This window comes from Cydia fagiglandana, chromosome 22, assembly GCF_963556715.1.
Source record: "Cydia fagiglandana chromosome 22, ilCydFagi1.1, whole genome shotgun sequence".
Taxonomy (NCBI): domain Eukaryota; kingdom Metazoa; phylum Arthropoda; class Insecta; order Lepidoptera; family Tortricidae; genus Cydia; species Cydia fagiglandana.
The window spans coordinates 4665088-4686244 of NC_085953.1; the positions used below are offsets into that span (position 1 = coordinate 4665088).

The 21157-nt window shown below is 40.2% G+C and overlaps 1 protein-coding gene across 1 annotated transcript in view; it reads left to right on the forward strand.

Moving 5' to 3' along the window:
* The window catches only part of LOC134675660 (rho GTPase-activating protein 190), an 84382-nt gene extending 64414 nt beyond the window's left edge, over positions 1-19968 (forward strand). The window contains exons 34-43 of the mRNA XM_063533990.1: positions 4228-4449; positions 7140-7285; positions 9030-9137; positions 9807-9887; positions 10539-10674; positions 11689-11820; positions 12795-12933; positions 14213-14420; positions 14621-19320; positions 19510-19968. Coding sequence (XP_063390060.1) covers positions 4228-4449; positions 7140-7285; positions 9030-9137; positions 9807-9887; positions 10539-10674; positions 11689-11820; positions 12795-12933; positions 14213-14411 — 1163 coding nt within the window. The 3' untranslated portion in view covers positions 14412-14420; positions 14621-19320; positions 19510-19968. The remainder of the gene's footprint in view (positions 1-4227; positions 4450-7139; positions 7286-9029; positions 9138-9806; positions 9888-10538; positions 10675-11688; positions 11821-12794; positions 12934-14212; positions 14421-14620; positions 19321-19509) is intronic.
* The last annotated feature ends 1189 nt before the right edge of the window (positions 19969-21157 follow it).

Consider the following 21157-nt stretch of genomic DNA (forward strand, 5'->3'; position numbering starts at 1 on the left):
TTCAGCACGGTTTTGATGTAATCTGTAACAAGTTCACTTCAATTTTGAGGTATGCAATACAAATTTTTGGTTAGTTTATTTTATTTGACTTTGAAATGACATTTAGCGTTGATTTTAAGGGAGAGGGATAATCGTGTGAAATAAGATGATTCCTGATCTCAAGATTTAGTGTTTTACCTGTATTTTTGGTAGTTTTCGGTAATCTCTGTGTCGAGTTTTATGTCGCTGAAATCGACATTTGTTTAGCTTATTTTGAGTTGTAAATGATACTTCACACAACGTAAGACTTGTGTTTCATATTAGATGGTAGTTTTCCAAATTAAAATGGTATTTGCAACCAAAGTTTTGTTCTTTGTAGTTTAAAGTGCAAAGTAAGGTTAAGCCATGAAATTGTTTTTTTTGACACAGAGTAAGGGTGCGTTCGGAAACGCATAAACTTTAGTGTGTTTTCTTTAATTCGTAACGAGTTCAGCGTTTATAAAAACGCTCGTTTTTGGAAGATCATTTTGTAATTTGTTTAAATATTGATATTTATTTAGTTAAATACAATATAGTTTTATGGTTTAGAACGTTACGAAATTTGCTTTTAGCACTCAAATTTAATGAGATAAATTGTTTTGAAGTAGTTTTTTTTATTTAGACCTTATTTCGCCAAGAATACAGTTTGTAATCTCGGTTTGAGAATTGGCGGGAATTTCGAATAAGGCTGGCATGTTTAGGATTTTGACACAAGTTTTGGTAGGTTTTCAAGAAGGTGGTATTTTCCAAGGCCTCGCCTACACAAGAACGTTTTGTTTCACGGTTGTCTCGTTTGGAGTGTTGGATATTATGGTAAAATATCCAATCACGACTTTATGTACGGTACGTGGTGAACAGCACTGACTGTATTCACTACTAATTTTTGTGTAGGGAATGGAAGAATGGGATTTGTAATGCGTGAAGTATGGTAGGGGCGACAGATGAGATATGAACGGTATGGTGAAGTGCGTGATGTATAATTGGGGCGAAACAACTTGCTCACTTTTTAAGGTCAGAGCGAGTCCTTAACATAGCCAAGGGTTTGTATTTCGGTAGTACTTAGGTTTCGAGTGCTTACCACACTCGAGCACGGTTTTGTGCAATTTTGCGTATTTGTGGCTACGCATTTGGTCGGTATGGGGTTCATACCCAGCAGTTACCATTTTTGAGGGGCTGTTTTAAATTGGGTTCTTGCTTTTTTGGACATATCGACCGCGGTACCCCTTTTGGTTTGGTACCTTTTGTTTATCGTGTTGACGATCCAATCAGCCATTTTTGAAGGCATTGGAACGGCACTCGGTGTCTCCGCCACCTTTTACATGCCTGCTACCGCAATGCAACTCAGCCAAATGGTTGAAATTTTTTCCATTTAGTATTTATGGTTTTAGAGTTTAGGGGAGTTATCCTTGGACGCACGACCCCTCGTCTTGTACCAGTCGTCGTGCCGCCAAGGACGACAAACCACTCACCTGCTATATACCTCGTTTTTGTTTAGGTATACCATTTTTTTGTTTTGGTTTTTGATTCCGGAGAGTTGGGGGGACAGGTGTGCCTCACCAACTCAAAGGGCCGTTTTGGATTTTTTAGGTTTGATTTGATGATTGTTGTCTACCTGAAGGGTTGGGACAAGCCTTAGTGTCCTCAACCGGTAGGGTTACAACAAAGGTTTTCGTTGGAAGCTTATAGTTGGGGGACTATAGGTCTAACTTTCGCCCGGTCTAGTTGAGTTTTTTTTTAGGAATGCTGAACATCGGTCCTGGCGGTTGGTTTTTGGTTTTCTCAGCACAACAAGCTTTTATCGCGTTGTACTGAGAAGGCCAACGGTTTGTTTACGGGTTGGAAAGATAGACGGAGGTTTTTTTCTATGTGCAGCGCAGTTGGCCGCATAGTTTTTTTTCACCTTCCGTGGTACTGACGTGGGTTCGAGATTATTATTTAGATTTTTTTGTTCGGTCAGAACAGCAGTTATTTTAAATTGTTTAATGTTAGTATGATTTTACTTTAAGATTTTTTGGGGGTTCGTTTGAGCATTTTTGGTATGTTTTGAATCTCGAAGTTGCGTCAGACTTTTTGTTTACATTCTAGGTTTTCTAGGTCAGTTTGAGTAGGTTAGTTTTCTTGCCTTCACTTTGTTTTAAATTTTGTTTTAGGATGAAAGTCGCTGAGGACAGCGAGCGGTTCACCTACGTTGAACCTTAAAATCGGGGAGGGGGGTATTGTAACGTAGACATTTTCTTAGATTTTAAATTAATATTTTTGGGTTGAATTCCTTTTCTTATTTCAACGATTTTAACAATATCCCAAACTAACTCGATTGATTGCACTTCTTTGCATAATCTGTTGCATTCAGATGCACCTTTTGATGCTTATCTGTTGTCGGGGTTGTCATATAAGTAAAAATAATTAAAACTTGAGATATTTATGTTGTCACTCCAGGAAAACTTTGTATGATTTAGGTATGACTTTTTTAGATAAAAAATATAATTTTGATGTAAAACAAAACATAGAAATTACAGACTTACAAAGTGACTCTGGAATGAAACATTATTAGATTTAATGATAAAATATATTTCTTAGGCTCAAGGAAGAGTTCTCTAGATAAATCAGTTCAGAACTTTCGAAGGATTTGTGTCTTCAGGGATTGGCACCCTACTTTTGTTTTTTGCCTTTGTTCTCAACATATGAGGAGGTCATTCTGAGGTGACATGCACTTTTGATGTGTGGACCCCTCCGGGGACGCACGCTCGCATGAGCCCTATTTTGTGATAAGACCACACATTCCACATGGTGGTCAAAATGGTGGAAGCAGTTCGAGTCCTTCGGTGTGTTCCACTGAGTAAGTATAAATGGAATTTAGTTGTGATCAATTCCACAATGGCGCGAAACATTGTGGGTTTGTTCTTAACCAAGTTTTGGTTCTTTACAGAGTTGACTCCTGCTCGAGGGAAGGGAGCGCTCCGCCAGAAGTCCTAACAGCTTCCAGTGCGGTGAGCTAAATTTCCAATTGTTTCATTTCTTCTCTAGCGGCCATAAAGGGCATCGGCTAATATATCCTTTTCTCGCTTTGCAGGAGCCGGGATGTTTCTAGATGTTTCTAGAAGCTTTTGATGTTTCTAGAAGTTTCAAGATGTTTCAATAGCTTTTGATTTCTTTTGGAAATTCATTTGAAGATGATTTGAAATTTTAAAATGATGCTGTGGGATCTGTCCCACGCCATCTGCACTGGCCGGCTCCAACCAGGTTAGAGCTCGCTCCCCGCTGCTCCGGTTCCAGCAGCAGCTTTGAGGTTGGTCCGTTGCATAACTTTTGAGTAGCATCAGCGCTCAACTACAAAATTAAAAATGGTGTAATAAAATTTAATTTAAAGTTTTGAAAGTTCTGGTGCATAAAACTTAGGTATTTCGAAATTAAGTTTTTTTTGTATTTAATTAATTGGTATAAACCTTCATAACTTGAACCTGTGAAGCGACCCAACTTTACCACTGAGCTTTTACACTATAACTTTAGGTTAATAAAGTTTGTTAGATATAAATTTGTTTAATTGTTTCTCCTCTTAGCTTTCCTACAGCAAGGTTTCCATTTAGTTTATTTTATTTTATTTTGATTTTTTTTATTTTGTTAACATGGCTGTTTCCATTTTAGACAAGCCGGAGCTTTTCAATCATTTATTTTACCCCCTTACAAAACACCCATGTTACACTACCACGATAGTTTTTTGTGCATAAGTCATAGTTCGCAACAATCGCAACCCTAGAGCGACCGCCGAGCGTAGGTATGAAAAGTAAAGTACATACATGTGATTGACTTCTGTACTTATCTATTTTGTGCTTTTACCCTCTGTACTTCACTGTTTAATTTTTAGGTCTCCTTGCATTTCTCGAAAGTAATTGAATACGTTAGTGATTATAGGATGTTTAGTATTTGTTACAAGTTCAATCAGTCAGTTTCAGGCCAGTTTTCAGTTGTCAGTTGTGATTATCAAAAAAACCCCTCATATGCAGCAAATTTACTCTATTTTAGCTTTTTCCCTCCTACTGTTTTCCTTCCTTCCTTCTCTGCCTTCGTCCTCCTTTCCCTCTTTCCTTCTTTCTTTTCTTCTTTTCTCTTCTTGAGCGTACCGTGAGACAATTTGTGTAAGAATGTCCCTATAATATTGATTCCTGTCTTACTAGTATCAACACCCCATATAAATGAACCATTTCCTTCCAGCATTCTCAGAAACTGACAGCTCCGGATCCAGCGAAGCCTCCGGCGGCGTCGCGCGCGCACACGCGCGTAGACGCACGCAGCACCACGCGCCTAGGCACTACAAGAAACGATCTCTAGGCAACCTAGTGGCTGTTCAGAGCCCTAGGGTACCTAAACTGGGAATGTTTGTGGGGCCGCCGGAGTTGCCTACGAGTTATAGGGCGAGAACTCAGGAGGATAAAGGTTAGTGTTTTTGTAGAAATACTGATATTCTGTTTTGTAATTTATTGGCCGTAAATGATGACGCCACGGCAATAAAGACACCACAAGAAACGCTCCTTAGGCAACCTAGTGTCTGTACAGAGCCCTAGGGTTCCTAAACTGGGCATGTTTGTGGGGCCGCCGGAGTTGCCTACGAGTTATAGGGCGAGAACTCAGGAGGACAAAGGTTAGTGTTTTTTATAAAAATACTGACATTCTGTTTTGTAATCTATTGGTCGTAAATGATGACGCATTGGAAATGAGTGGATGCATGCGCTCTCTGTCTCTGCTGTAAAACATTGTACCATTTGTAATTTTTTCTACTCTCGTACTTTTATTTGTCATTTAAAGGGTCGTGCACACACCTTTAAAACCCTACCTTATAGTTGTCAACACAAGTCTTTAATCTATTCCCCAAAAAAGAAATTGTGCATACACTATTACACGCAGTATCTTTTCGGCGATTTTACGATACTTTGCGTAATGACCACTTTTCGGCTACGCCTTAAAATTGTTACTCACGCCATTCGCCTTTTTTGACCTCTCTTAAACAATGGTTACATAAAATACTATTATAGAAATACTGATATTCTGTTTTGTAATTTACTGGCCGTAAATGAATGAATGAATGAATGAAATCTTTATTTGAGGCAACTAGTGGCCCATACATAAATACCTTAAAACTAGCATCTTCTTCTTGGTCGCATCCATCATGACTGATGATCGTGGTTGGTGGGTTTTGTTCGGGCACGAACACACTCTCGCCATCGATTCCGGTCCATCGCTTTCCTCACCACGTCATAGAATTTCTGAGATGGTTCCTCGCCTTTGAGTTGGTCAGTCCATCGTGCTGGTGAACGGCCCCGTGACCTTTTGCCATCAGTATTACCAACAACGATTAACCTTTCCAAACTTTCGTCTCCCCTTCTCATTATATGGCCAAAGTAACTTAGGAAGCGTTGTTCACAGATTGTGGACAATCGCACTTTCACGTCGAGTTCCAACAGTATGGAGTGATTCGTGCGCTTAGCTGTCCATGGTATTCTCAGCATACGCCTCCAACACCACATCAAAACTAGCATACATATTATAAAAATATATTTTAAAACTAAACACTACAAATCACATTATGGCTGCGATGCATTACGCAACCCCGCAGTGTCAGGAAGCCAGCCGCGGAACCGCCGAAACTTGACACCCTTCGGCCAAAACTCCTCCTTGGTGAAGGTCGCTAGATGATCAGTCGGAACGCTCACCACAAACGAATTAAAATTCGCATTGTGTCGAGATTCCAACTTCGCGACCCTCAGGATGAATCCGGTCTTCGTTTTCACATACTTTACGATGTCGTCGACCTTCGTAAGGTAATGTAGACGGGACACATACAGCAGCGTCGACGGTGTTGCAGGACGCAACAAATGGTTGGGTCCAGTCGGTGCGGTACCACACTGATTCTGACGAGCCGGTTTTCTTCTCTTCTCCACCTTCTTGAAACCGTGAAAATGATTGGATGCATGCGCTTTCTGTTTCTGCTGCAATACATTGTACCATTTTTAATTTTATCTATGTATTTAGGCTCCCATTTTTACTACTGGCTAGTTCAGACATGGCGCGTAGTGCGCGGTCTTTGTTCGTGTCGGATTCTGCCACGTCTGAAACGGGTCTAAGGGCGATTGTGCACTACAATGAATTTTACTGTCCAGCAGTCCGAGTTTTTACGGTCCGATATGTCACTCCATTAAATGTATTTAATAGCTTGTGCACTAGACGTAATTTTACCGTTCGACATTTTACTTTTCCCCATTCTGGACAGTTTTTTTCCGGTCCGAGATGACAGCTATGAAAAACGTGTTAATGCTTGTGCACTGCGTCTGGAATTAGTATTATTCATGATTTGGCCGGATGGAGGTGGGCTAGGGGTTATCTCTCTTTTTAGTAATAAGACGGAGAAGCGCACAAGCCAATTATCCGTTTTTTTTCATGCCATATCGGACCGTAAAAACTCGGACTGCCGGACAGTAATAGTACATTATTGTCGAGGCTCGGAAGTAGCTACTTGCAGGCTGAGGATTCGTTTTAAACGGACGACCTTGGGAGTCCGTTTAATTGAATCCGAAGCCAGCAAGTAGCCTTCCAGCCGAGTCATATATAGTGCTTTTCTCAAAAATGGCGCAGGAAATATAAATATCATAGAAATATTTTACAAAAGCAACGTTCTTACGTATATATTTTCACAGAAAAAAGCCCTTGCCGCCTTTTTATTTTTTTAATAAAAAAATAGAAGTGTATTTTTCTGCCGAAAATACGCCAAGCTATTTGAGACAGCTTAATAGTCGCTGTACTAATTATCTGTTTGGCTGTATAATGGGCCTGTGCCGTCATTTGATATGGCCATTTCAACTTTTAAAAAGTTTGGAACTCGACAAATAATAGAATTTGTATGCAACATTGCAGTCCCAAAATCGAGACTGCAATGTTTTTAACTTTTTAATTTTTGACTGACCATAAACTACGCGTTTCGCGACCTATTTTTTAGACGGCAAAGTCGACTTTGCCGTCCATTTTTGAGAAAAATTCATTGTAGTGCACAATCGTCGTAAACGTTTCAAAATACGGTGTGTGTGGTTGTAAGTGAAGTGAGGTGAGTTTTTAACAGGGTGTTTGTGTTGCAGCGGCGAGCTCGTCGAGCTCCGGCAGCTCGGACGGCGGCGGCGGGGGCGGGGGCGGCGCGGGCGGGGAGGCGCGGCGCCGCGAGCCGCGCCCGCTGCCGCCGCCACCCCCGCACCCGCACCCGCCGCACCTCGAGCCCCAGCTCAAGGTAACTAACACAATTATATGCTCTACCTGACTACTGCTAGCCACAGTGAAGCCGTTCTTCCTCCCTCAAATCTTCCGATCCACTAAATGGTTATTATTGATATTGAGATGTCCGTTCAGACGTATGTATAGATAAATTATATGCATATTTTTGTGCCTAAAAATACATAAGGTGGCTTTCTTTCTTTCTTTGTATTTAAGAGCTGTGCTCTTGTCGATGGAGCGATCTCCGGCTCCTTCTGGTATGACACGACCGGAAACTTTTCTTTTGTTTGTTCCTCTTAAACTCTTTACCTCTATTTTTACTTCTATGATGTTCTTATTAAGGAACAGGTCGTGTCGTAACAAACGCCCCATTTATTACATACTCATCTTCTGTTTTCTATTGCCTTTATTATATTTATTAAAAAGTGGCTATAAAATTAAAACTAAAAAATAAAATTTCAGTCGTATTTCTGGACAAAACTGACGGTTCTTTTACATACAGTTACATAGCATCACCTGCGCACAAAATGTAATAATAATTTTTTTTTTTTCACAATGCGCACCTAAAATATGACACACTATAATGTCATACTAAAATTGGTAGTAGCGGACCATTTGATACACGTCGTAAATATTAATAATCTGAGTACGGGGTAGATTAGACCTTGACGATCATGGTTAGCAATTATCGTTAAAACAAACAATGATATTACTCATGGACGGATTAGCAGGATAGCAGAGTGGAGGCCACGTTCGACGTGTTGCATCTCTGTCGCACTTGTAAATTCGTACGTAAGTGTGACAGGAAAGCAACACATCGAAAGTGGTTCGCGGTAGGTACTGACGCTACTGTACGTTTAAAATTACTGATGTTCGGTAGTCAGTGATGATTAGAATAAAATTATTAGTTCTAAATTTCAATATCATTGCCTTTTTTCGTGTCATTTTAATGATTCGTTGATAAAAATGTGTGTGCTGTGTTTTATGTGCTTTAAATTAGCATATCCAGTGATAATGACGTTAAATCCATTTGTTAATATGGTAAGACCGTGTTTAAAGCAGTTCACAGATCTTAATGTGGCTTTCCATCGCAGAAAGGTCCTTATGCTCCAAGTCCTTTCCGTCTGAAATTCCAACAGAAATTCTGATAAAAAACATCCTTATTGCACATGAAGCACAAGGACCTTAGGACCAAGGACCTTAAAGCCGTAGCTGTAGCTTATGGAAAGCCACATTTACATTGAAGAATATGAGATACATTTAGGTCGCGCGGCGTGTGCGGCGTTTTTAGGGTTCCGTACCCAAAGGGTAAAACGGGACCCTATTACTAAGACTCTGCTGTCCGTCCGTCCGTCCGTCCGTCCGTCTGTCACCAGGCTGTATCTCACGAACCGTGATAGCTAGACAGTTGAAGTTTTCACAGATGATGTATTTCTGTTGCCGCTATAACAACAAATACTAAAAACAAACTAAAATAAAGATTTAAGTGGGGCTCCCATACAACAAACGTGATTTATGACCGAAGTTAAGTAACGTCGGGCGGGGTCAGTACTTGGATGGGTGACCGTTTTTTTTTTGCCTTTTTTTGCATTATGGTACGGAGCCCTTCGTGCGCGAGTCCGACTCGTACTTGTCCGGTTTTTTGAAATAAGGATTTTAACTACAGCATGGAAAAGTTCAAATTCCTTTTTCTCTTGTCTTGTAAGTAGCTACCCATCTCGTGTGAATCGTGAATACAGTGTTGTTGTATGGCGTTTCAGATGCTAGCGGGCGAGTATCCGTCATCGGCACAGGACAACTCGTCATCTAGCGCGCCCGACACCAGGAGAAGGCACCATCCCTTCAGCAAGCATGATCGCAGGCATAAGGTTTGCATTTCATTGGCTCATCGCCCGGAGTCTTGAGCGCGTCTTAGGGTGGTATTCCACCTGTCCAATTTCTGTCAATACCATTGCGTCCCACTCTCTCATGAAGCAAAATGTGAGACGCAAATACACATAGAACCAAGAAATTGGGCAGATGGAATACCATCCTTACTTACACGTATTAATATAATGAAAAAACACGCGTGCGTTATATTTTGAATTATGGGCCTAAAAGCGGTTCAATAAGTTCCACGTTACAAGCAAGTGTGTTGAAAAAGTTTGAAATACAATCAAGTTTAAAATGTATCCTGGACACGGCACCAAATTGTAACTTCATCTTTTACTGTAACCAAGTTTCGCAAACGATTATAATATTCCGATGAATACCGGATTTTTTCGGTGTTCTCCTGATCTTTTCTTGAGAACGTGAACGCCTTGAGATTTTTTATTGTAACCCAAATAAAATAGTTTATTCGGAAAGCGTTGGTGCAATAATAAAAATAGCAAATATAATAAAATACAACTATACAATAAATCATACACAACACCAATTACTACATACATTATATATATAACTAATACCTATAAATGTCAAGGTAGCCATAACAACCGTGAGTTTCATAATTTTAAATGCAAGAAGTTTTTTTTATCTTTCTGTTATTTTGTCTCCAGGAACCCTCGAAAAGCAAAGACTCAAAGAAGAACTCATCACAAATGGCGAGTACGGCCTCAGCGGCGAACTGGGGACCTCAGGTAAATTTTCGGATAATCTAGTATGATTAAAGTTTGGCTAGACTTTGGTTTTTTTTTCAGTAAAAACCTGTTGTAACTTCTATTTATATGTAGGTAATGTTTTGAAAAGATGTGTCCCGATGCGTCCGAGTTTCTTGCCGGTGCCATATTGGGATACCCTCCTACAATTTCGGGGGGATTTAAATCATCTCGAGTCAGATGTGTAGGGTTAGAGCCATCGTAGCTTTATTTGATCATACGCTCTTGAAAAATAAAACTATCCTTATCATTAAAATATAAACGTAAGTTAAGCTTTCAAGGAATGGACACTAAAGTAAAAAGCACTTTGAAAGAATACCTATGTCCACTGAAAGCAGATGTAAACATATACATAGTAGTTCGTTTTTTTAGCATTAGAAAGATCTCCACAGAAGCAAGCATGCAGTTTTTATTATGCTCTTTAATTGTTAATAATTATTGAATTACCTAATGTAGCATGGTCAATACATATAATTTACTTTAAATTATTACCGCTAAAAGTGCCGGATTTGGAACCACAAGCTTACTTCTGGGAAGTTCTTTCTAATGCTAAAAAAACGAACTATAGGTATAATGACCATGAATAAATTAGTAGGAATTATGAATTAATCTGATTCCATAATATATTTTCAGGGAGCGCATGGGGTTCCTCTTTTCGTGGAGAAATGCGTGCAGTTCATCGAGAGAGAAGGGCTCGCGTCCGAAGGCCTGTACCGGGTGCCTGGTAACAGGGCCCATGTTGATATGCTCTTCAGCAAGTTCAACGAAGGTACTTACTGCTTTCTCTCCCTTCTTAGCATGGTCACAGAATAAGTAATAGTACTGTCATACAGTATACTATTACTTACTCAGTCGTACTAGTATTATCATACAGCACGGCCACGCCCCGCCCCGCCCCGACTCGCATTACCTCGCCCCGCGACTGGCCGCGACATGAATCTGGCGGACTTCTGGCGTCCTCTCAGTAATGCGACTTACCCACACATACACAATGACGCGTGTACAGACGTGCCGCGCACACATGTAAACGCAAATGTTTTTTTATGTATGGTGTGTCCGCTTTGTGGCATGGTATTCTATCTGTCCAATATATTGGTCCAATGTATATTTACGTAATTTTGCGTAATAAGAGAGTGAGACGCAAGACGCATGTATATTGGACAGATGGAATATCATCCTAAGCTTTGTTTCAAAGGCGATGGGATCAGCTTATCGTGATTTTCCTCGCTTCGTGCTATCCTCGACGTCATAGTGGGATCATCGCTACATCTTGTTTCAAGTTTCACTCTGGATATCAGACTGGGCATGGTTGTAAATGGGGCTACTATTTTTTATTAATTGATTGGTTTACCAAACCACTTTATAATAAGGTACAGTCACCTGCAATGATATATTATACAATAAAGGGCGCAAAAATATCTGACACGACCTTATTTGTAGAGCCATAAGAACGCGTCACATATTTTTGCGGCTTTCGAAGAGTAATATATTATTGCAGGTGACTGTACCAAACTAAACTTTACTATTCGTCTCAATTTATTTAAAACAGTGTTCTGTTTCTGGGTTGTCATGTAGTCTGGGCGTGCGTAGACGAGCACATGCACATGCGCTAAAATGTTTCAGCCACGCACACGTCACGCAAGCAGTGTGCCGTCTCTCATAAAGATCTGTATATTACAACGCATACGTGCACGGCTACGCACGCACCCGGTGTGCACAGGCATTTCTACGTGTCTAAAAATTAGCAAGCTTTAAACATAATTAAAAATGATGTACGTTTCAGATCCCAACGTTGACCTGGATTCTCTAGACATCCCGGTGAATGCTGTAGCGACTGCGTTGAAGGACTTCTTCTCGAAGAAGTTACCGCCGCTACTAGACGAGGCTAGCATGGAGCAATTAGAGGATATAGCGGGTAAGTCCTTACATACGTAAAGCAATCTTTAACTAACCCCTTGACCAAGAAATACAATATAATATTTAAACTTTCGCGTTTTGAACACATATTAACTCACATTATAGACGGGGATTGGGTAGATGCACAAATCTCTGTTTTGATATTTTGCTGGGACATCAGTCAGCCGCGACCACGACCAGTGAAACCTGTGTCGAAACGTCGGTAAATCAAGGTAATTGAATATAATTCGTGTTAGAGTGTTGTTCTATAATGTGAGTTAATACAAGAAATACAACTCACGCGCGTGGCTACAGATCAATATCAAACTTCGTCAGGCGTGGCTCACTCCGCGATTTCGTCGCTTTGCTACAGATAGCTAAAGGTACATCCGTTCCACTCCAATTTTGGTGGCTAGCCATAAGCCGCGCGTGGCGCTGTCGCCACCTAGCGGCCAAATTTGTGCTGATCGCAACAGACGCGTTTTGTTAGAGAGTGAGTCTTCTGGACGTAGTACTATTACTTACTTTGTGCATTCGTGCATTCCAACAAGCACGCGTACGATAGGCGTAGCGTTCAAAGGGTTAACCCTCAGGTCAGGTTAACCTGACTTGTGCATCTATTTAAATAAATAAATAATAAATATTACAACCTAGTCCCACAGTAAGCTCAATAAGGCTTGTGTTGTGGGTACTAGACGACGATATATACATACAATATACACACATATATAATACTTATATACATTGAAAGTCAAAGAGCTGGCGCAGGATAGGGAAAGCTGGAAGATACTCCACCGACAAGAGAATACCTCTTAAGTTAATGATGATGATGATACATAGAAAACATCCATAACTCAGGAACAAATATTTGTGATGAACACACAAATAAATGCCCTTACCAGGATTCGAACCCGGGACCATCGGCTTCATAGGCAGGGTCACTACCATTTAGGCCAGACTGGTCGTCAATATTTGAAAGTGATAAATTTCCAGCAATGCGCGGCTGCATCGCGGGTGGAGTGGAGCTCAAAGACCGCAGCTGGCGACTTCTGGCGCTGCGTTCGCTGCTTAATAACAGCCTCACGTGCGTCGCGCGCGCCACCCTCGACTACGTGCTCGACCACTTCGCCAGGTATGTCACTATCCCATAGACTAGGAATCCTCTAGACGGAGCTTAGAGCAATTATTTCATGAAACTGATGCTGCCAAAAATACAGGGGTGCGGGGGACGAGGTGAACGAGTCCCGTGCCGTGATTGGTCCGTTCAAAGACACGGGCGTCACACAAAGACACTTGACTCGAAAATGGAGTAAAACTACCGCACATTTGTGGCAGAGGGGGTAGCGCTACTATGCTCAGTCTGGAGGATGTCTTGTTTGTGCGATATCTGTTTCGGTGGTCCACGTGGGACACCTCTAGTGACACGTCTGTATGACTTAACCCGAACTGTTAGCATCGCTCGCCATTGCCGTCGTGATTACCCAAGCTGTGACTGTCTTCCTTGTTTTAATGTTTTAAATTTTTTTCACCTCAGCAGCTCGAACAAGGGTACTTTGCTTCTTAAAAACGGTGAGCAAAATGCGATTTTGCTCACTGAGTGAAACAAAATGAGTGAGCAAAATCGCATTTTGCTCACTGAGTGAGACAAAATGTCATTCAAGTGACCTTTATAGTCAAATGTCATTTCAACATGCGGGGTCTAATACAAGTTCGATATACTTGGGTTCTATTATCTCTGTCCCTCTAGGTATGTTCTCACTGCTTAGGGTGAAAAATTTTGTGTACTACACGAGATCAAAGTTATTTACATCTCGTGCGCTTTTGAATCCCTTACTACGCTCAAGATTCTAAATTAGATTCACTCGCTACGCTCGTGAATCTATTATAGACTCTTTCGCTTGCACGGGACTCAAAATAAGCACTCGAAGAAATATCAAACTTTGATCTCTTGTTGTACAAATAACAATTAAGTGTCTGGTGTTTCACCTATATCAGAGTAACTGTAAAATGTACGTATTAGGCTCATTTAATTTAACTTTCGTTGTCCAGTAATTGTTTTCTAGTACTGTAGGTTGCCTGATAGTTTTAAATTGATATTTTTCCTCCTTAATTTTTGGTAATAAAAGTTTTACATACAATCAAGTTTAAAATGTATCCTGATCACGGCACCAAATTGTAACTTCACCTTTAAATTAAAAATGTGCCACGATTATTTTTATTGCACTTGCTAATGTTATAATGTTTATCCTTATGAACCTTAATCTATCTTATCAACCAAACCAAAACAATAGATTTTTTGTTCTATTTTGCTTAAATGGAAAGTCAAATTTACTTAAAAATTATCATATTATTATTATTGGCTACTTATTCTGAAGTTTATACTAACACCTAACACCTTATATGTTATCCAGGGTGGCGGACAACTCCAAGCTAAACTCCATGGACAGCAAGAACCTCGCCATCTGCTGGTGGCCCACGTTGCTCCCGGTCCAGTTTTCCGACATGGGCCGCTTCGAGATGACGCGGCCCTACCTCGAGGACATCGTGCAGACCATGATCGACCAGCACCCCTTCCTGTTTCGCGGGCAAGAGGCCTTCGTCATGGTGTGAGACACGCCTGTAAGTTTACATTTTAAATGACAGTTACCGGCCGTATCTTGAAGACATCGTGTAGACGAGGATTGACCAGCACCCGTTTCTGTTTATGGTGTAACATTTTACTCTCTCTTTATTTACTCTGCTAGTTTATAATTTATGCGTAGATTTTTCTCGACCATTCTAGATACTTCGAAAGCTTGATTATGTCATATTTATTCCAGGAACCCACAATGCAGGTTGCATTCGTGTTGGAAGGCGTGTGACGCGGTTGTACGAACGTATCCACGTTCCCAGTGAGTTATATACGCTAGCGTAAGTTCCGCTATTTATGTACGCAATATTAGCCTTTATCCGTTACGACTTTAGGTCTACAATACGCATACAGCATTGAGACCTGGGGGCCTACTGCGAACACCTACCAGAAGTTGCCCGCAATTTGCGAACTTTGGTATTCGCGGTAGGCCCGGTTTCGGCACCATGAACTCAACTTTATGTATGAGGACTTAAAACTGTTTTTTGATTGGTCATGAACGGTGAAGCTTTGGGTGCTAGTATGTTAGATTTATACCATAACAGCTGTCACTTTCTAACTTGTGCGGTATGAATGAGATGGTTTTAACCACATACTGGCACTTCTAGTGTATTGTTCCTTTTTCATTGGTAAGGTAAGGAAAGCATTATAAAGTCTGAAAATTAATTGTATGGAAGAAAGATGATACATCAGATTTTATACATTATTATAGTTTGTTTTGTATGTCTGTCGATATTTCAACTTTTATTTTCGAATATGATCAACCGTTTTCATATCAATATGCTTAGTAATTAAAAGCGGGAATGCTTGCATATTTCAGTTATACGAAATAACGATAGACGGAATTTCTTTCGCATTTGTTTTTAATCAAAATCGAATCAGTATTTTAACTAGGTGTTATTCAAATTATATCGCAATTTATAATAGCGTTAAGGTTGAAATTCATGCACAAACTATTTAATGGAAAACAAGTTTTCTAAGCGTAATGATAAAGCAATTGCAACACCATGAAAAGCCGCGGTTTTTGAACGAAACGCAAAACGGTGCCACTGAAAAAAAAAGTTTATTATCTATGGTACACCTTGAATTTTGCGTTTCGTTCAACGCGCCGCACATTAATGAGCACATTCCGTTCAGTCGTATAAAGTAAAATAAGTAATTGTTAATTATAAATATTTTTAGATAGTGATATTCGCGTAATCGTTGTTTTTAATCGATATCATAGGGATCGGTGTTGAAGTGCTTGCGAAGTTTTTAAATGTTTTTTTTAAGAAGTCAGTTCAGACATGTCATTCGTATTTTTTTTTAATTTTGGTGTAATATACCTAAACAACGGCGTATTTTAATATTTTTGCTGAATTGCCTAAATCACTTGGGTACCTTGCCTACCTTTCTCAACTAGTTACTGTTAATGGGTTTGTGTTTGATTTTGATCCCACACACACATTTTTTTCCAGTAATAAATAATAAGGTTGACTGGTAGAGAATGCCGTGTAGCATTAAGTCCGCCTTTTGTCTCTGTATATTTTTTACTGTGCAATAAATAAATAAATATTTGGCCAATTGTGTATGAAGTATGTAGTTTTTTGTTCTAGTCGTTGGCAGCTCCTCGCTAAAATAAGGACGCTCTGCACGAATAATTGCGTACATTGAACCGCCATTCCTTATCTCTATCGCACGCGCATAATTATATCGCTGTGCCGCTCGCACAGTGGTATTGACCGCCGGTATCATCGGCAGGACAGCAATACAATAGGGTATTTGACTGTATTTAAAATAAATTATTTTACACCATGCAATCATGCATGAAATAAAGTACCAGAAGATTTATAGAGAAACGTAGACAGCAGCTATTTTTAGTGTTCCGTACAAAACTTTGTTTACGGGACACTTATGGGATCACTTCGGTCTTGCAAATCAGTTTTTAACACAATCTCTATTTTAAAACTCGTATAAATGTATAAAGAGTAGTGTTGGCACGTGGGCGTAGGACGGAGGATCTTGAGGGAGTCGGAGACAAACCAGCGTGTGCTTCTTATGGTGTATATTCGAAAAGTGGGATGAGTACATCACAAATTAACTAGCCTAAAATAATTAAAACTAATTACAGCGCCACCTATGCACTTTGTCGGGAACTAAGTAGGTACGTTATATAGATCATTAAGCCATCTAGTGATTCTAGACTTCGATAAAGTACGTAAGAGGTGAGATAGATGGCGCTGTTAAATATACAATTTAACAAGTAGGTAATTGTGACGTAACATGCTAGTGTTTCATATAAATTCCATAGTAGCAAAATCGTTTTGACAATTTTGGAAAAAAGAAACTGATTTGACTAGTAGTCAAATACCCTATTATGCGCGTGCGATAGAGATAGGCAATAGCGGGTCAATGTACGATATTCTTCGTTCTTAGTGTCCTTACTTTACGTTGAGTTTCCTTATTCCCCCCTCGCCCTCTATTTAACTTCGCAATTCATTATTATATATTTCTTTATATAATATGTCAATTACTTTTTCTGCCATGTCTGAACGGCTCAAAGGACATTTTCCGTCCTTTTCACCCATGACAAACAGTTATGAAATATGTAGATACACGCTAGATAGGTTCGTGTCACACATAAAAACATTGCTTCATTTTTTTTTAAACCTCGCAACCTGTCCTTTTATTAAATCTTCCGACTGTCACTTTTTTTAAGTGACTTTACAGTGCCATTTATTTCAACAATCTTGTAGTTTTTTTTATAAGTTTATGAAAAAATGTTCAATAAAGTGGTCCCACTTTTTTAACACTCATCGCAGTTCGTTAAAATTTGCTTGTATGAAAAAGTTAGACTTTTCTCTTTTAGATAACAGCTGCCGCCGCCATATTTTAACGTTAATCAGTTCGTTGTACAGTCAGTAGCAGAAGTTGCTAAGCGGGCGAGGTGTTCAAAATTACCTTGACACGCTCTTACTCTCTTAACAATAAAGTCGCGTCAAGATAATTTTGAACAGCTGGCCCGCTTAGCAACTTCTGCTGACGACTGTACGATCATGGAATTTAATTTCAGTACCAATTCGTACCTTGTCACAGTGAAAATAGTATGAGGTCCCTATTATTGATTGTCACTGTGACTATGGTCGCACCAATAAAAGTCTGCAGCGGATTTGATAGCCTACGAAGTGTAAGTGTTATGTATACATCATAATTTCATACAAGTTTGACGTTTGAAATGACACTTGCACTGCGTGGGCTATCAAAATCGCTGCAGACTATTTACGGTCTGACTCTAGTTACGAAATGGTATGGATTTTTTTTGACTGTACGTTTGTTGATTTTGAATGGCGTAAGGGCGCAACCTGCCGGGCCTCGTATCTACCACAATCAAACTTATAAAAAAGTCAAGTGAACACATAATACTCATAAAATAAAAGGAAAAGTTAACCTTTTTTTTTTAAGGTAACCCACCTTTTTTGTTTGATTTTTTTACATCTAACAGTAGTTGTCTTTAAAAATCACTTTCCGATCGGCAGCTTACCTTAAAATATTCCTAGACTGACTTTTAATTCCATTTTTTTAATCCATGTACGGTTAGTGTATGCAAATGTATAGCTGATGGCCTACGTTGTATTTAAGTGTTTAATATAGACTGACACTGAATGTGCTTCTGTCCGCGCGGTATTGCCTTCACTGCAATATGGACGCAATATCGCCTCGAGTTAAATATATAAGGACTTTAGGGCCTGTGCACACCGGCTGCGTGTGCGCAGACGTGCACGTGCGCGTTGTAATATACAGATCTGTATGAGACGACACACTGCTTGCGTGACGTGTGCGTGGCCATTAGCGGACGCGCGCGTGCACGTCTACTCACTCAGCCGGTGTGCTCTGGCCTTTAGGGCGATTATATCTGGCGCAAACTGTGTGTGCTAACCTTTAAAGTTAGAGCGGGATAGCTGTACTTGACTGTTCGTTTGTATTATGTCTGATGCCCAATAAAATGTCTGACCCTACCGCGAACCGCGTTCGACGTGTTGACTCCCTGTCACACTTACGTACGAATTTACAAGTGTGACAGAGAGGCAACACGGCGAACGTGATTCGCGGTAGGCCCTCTTGAGTGGTCAGGCCATATTAGCGATATTGCTCTGATATTTTATGAGCCAGAGCGCAACGCAGTTTGTGATAGGTATAACCTTTATTTTATTTGCCAAATAGATATTTTATTTTGACTTTTGTAAAAAAAACACTTTTCCAACAAAAATGCAATTCGATGGATTTGTGTTAATTATGCAAGGAATCATTGTAACTACTCATAAGTATATTTAATATATTTAATAGGTGTCTCCATTAAGTAAGGTGTATCTAAGTAAGTTTTTATCGATATAATGTCATTATATCACCGTCTCACTTGCACACTCGCGTCGGTGGTGACCGAGCGAGTGTGCGAGCGGGACAAAATATCATGTCCATTAGGGGAATGATGTAAAGGATTTTTTGATATTTTACTATGAATCGAAAAATACATAGAGCCTACCTGTCTTCTAATTTATTTTTCTAGAAATTATCGTTTTTTCTGAGATCTCACGAAGACAAAAACGCTTCTTTATTTAAAAAAAAACTTCCCCTAATGTTTTTTTCGAAAACGCAATTACGGTTAAAAAAAGGCAATTCGATGTAAATATTGTACATTCGTTCATTTTACGTGTTTTATTTTCGTAATTTATTTATTGAGATATTTTTTATGAGAGAGTTTTTAATGTGGATATTTTTGTTACTTCTTATTTTCATTTTACGTATTTTGTAATGCTGTAATTCGATGGAACCTGTGCCATTTTTTTTAGAAGCGCAAACCCAAAACACACATACTGCATTTTAAAGTGCATTATCGCAATTGCAATGCAGTGTGTGTCGGGCCTTATAGACCGACCGCTTAAATGGGTCCTCGCCTGCGCGGTACGCGGGCGACGGGGTAGGACGACTAAGGGGGGGTGGGGAAGGTGCGAGCGCCGTACGCCTGCCGCCCGCACCTCCCCCGCCACCCTGAGTCGTCCTACCCCGTCGCCCCCGCACCGCGCAGGCGAGGACTCATTTAAGCGGTCGGTCTGTAGATATTTTCCGGGAGTTGTGAATTTTGTATGGTTGCGTTCGTCCGTTTCGTGTAGGATCATTAATGTTCTTAGTAGAATCAATGTACGCTTGGCCGACTGAAGCCTCATTGCCTGAGTTCTGATTATGATGATGGGAAACCAAAGAAACTTGGGTATAGACGTTTCCATTCCTCCATTATGCCAATAGGCGTAAACGAAATCATTCCATATTTAGAGTATTAAAATAACTGTTTAATCCCTATTTTAACTGCCAATTTGGCCTATTCGTACGAGAAATAAAATTTTACTAAAACGACACTAATATTTAGGTAATAAATGTATCATTTTAGTGGTAACATTTTTATGGAAAATCTCCTGTTAAGTTCTCAAACAAAATGGATCTTCAGAACACATAATAAACAATCACGATTGATGAGTTATCATATCACAGGCCACCCGAAATTCTTCCGAAAATCTTTTTAACGGTGATTAGGTGGGTAGATACAGAAAGAGCCGCCTTGCGAGGAAATTGCCGCGCGAAGCAGCTGGTCGGTGGACATGTGCCTCGCCCGAGGCAATGCTACACAGACCGAGCTGCTTCGCGCGGCAATTTCCTCGCAAGGCGGCTCTTTCTGTATCTACCCACCTAATCACCGTTAAAAAGACAATCGCGATTGAGGATTGATTTAATTTCAATAATTAAATGCAATTTACGATTAATATGTATACTTACCTAAGTTTCTTTGGGAGCAGTGAGCGAGCGAACCGGCTCGAATAGTCGAATGGTCGAAATGTTATGGCTCGATAGGAATGTGATGTAATGTGATCTGGTCGAGATTGCCTTCTAGTTAGTAGCTACGAAAGGAATTGGTCTCGTATACATTAATATAGGTTAAGATTATCGTTAGAACAAGTTTTATGTCAAATTGGGTCTGTAATGTATGAATGCGGTTAAGAAGATGATAGAGATAACGTATAAGGGCGTTCGCTAGCTGGCGCGGGTGAACGGACTTACTAAAAATAGTATGAGCGTTGCTAACTGGCGCGGACGCGTGCGACGGATTTTACCTGCAATGGCACCCGCATGCGAGCGCCCGCTCCGTACACTCGCGCCATCTAGTGGACGCCCTAAGCTTATCGCTCGATAGAAAAGACTGGAGTTTTATCCAGTTATTATAACGTCGATAACGCGTAACTACCACTGTCACGGTCGCCATGAGGTGACGAGAGGGGTAGAGGAGTATTTAAATTAAACACATGCGTTCTATCTAATGGTCCGTTTACTACTCACTCTATAATCTGTCTCCCTATATACTACACAAGTGGGTTAGTAATTGAATGAAGATTAAACGCAACAAATTCCCGTTTGAACGCCAAGAACACCTAAAGGCGTCGTAACTAGTCGCGCCCACAGCGCCATGGAAAACCATAAGTCTTATGTATGGCGTACGCTGTCGACCTTCACACTTTTAAGCAAGATTTACATTAGCTCGATTGCGCCAGTGACCTTGGCGTGTGAGCGACGATTTTGTTTATGTTATGACGTAAAAGGATAAACAAATTAAAAACGTTAATTTTTACATTAAAGGGCTGCGTGTGCGTGACGTGCACGTGCGCGTGCGGCGTTGTAGTATACAGATCCTTATGAGAGACGG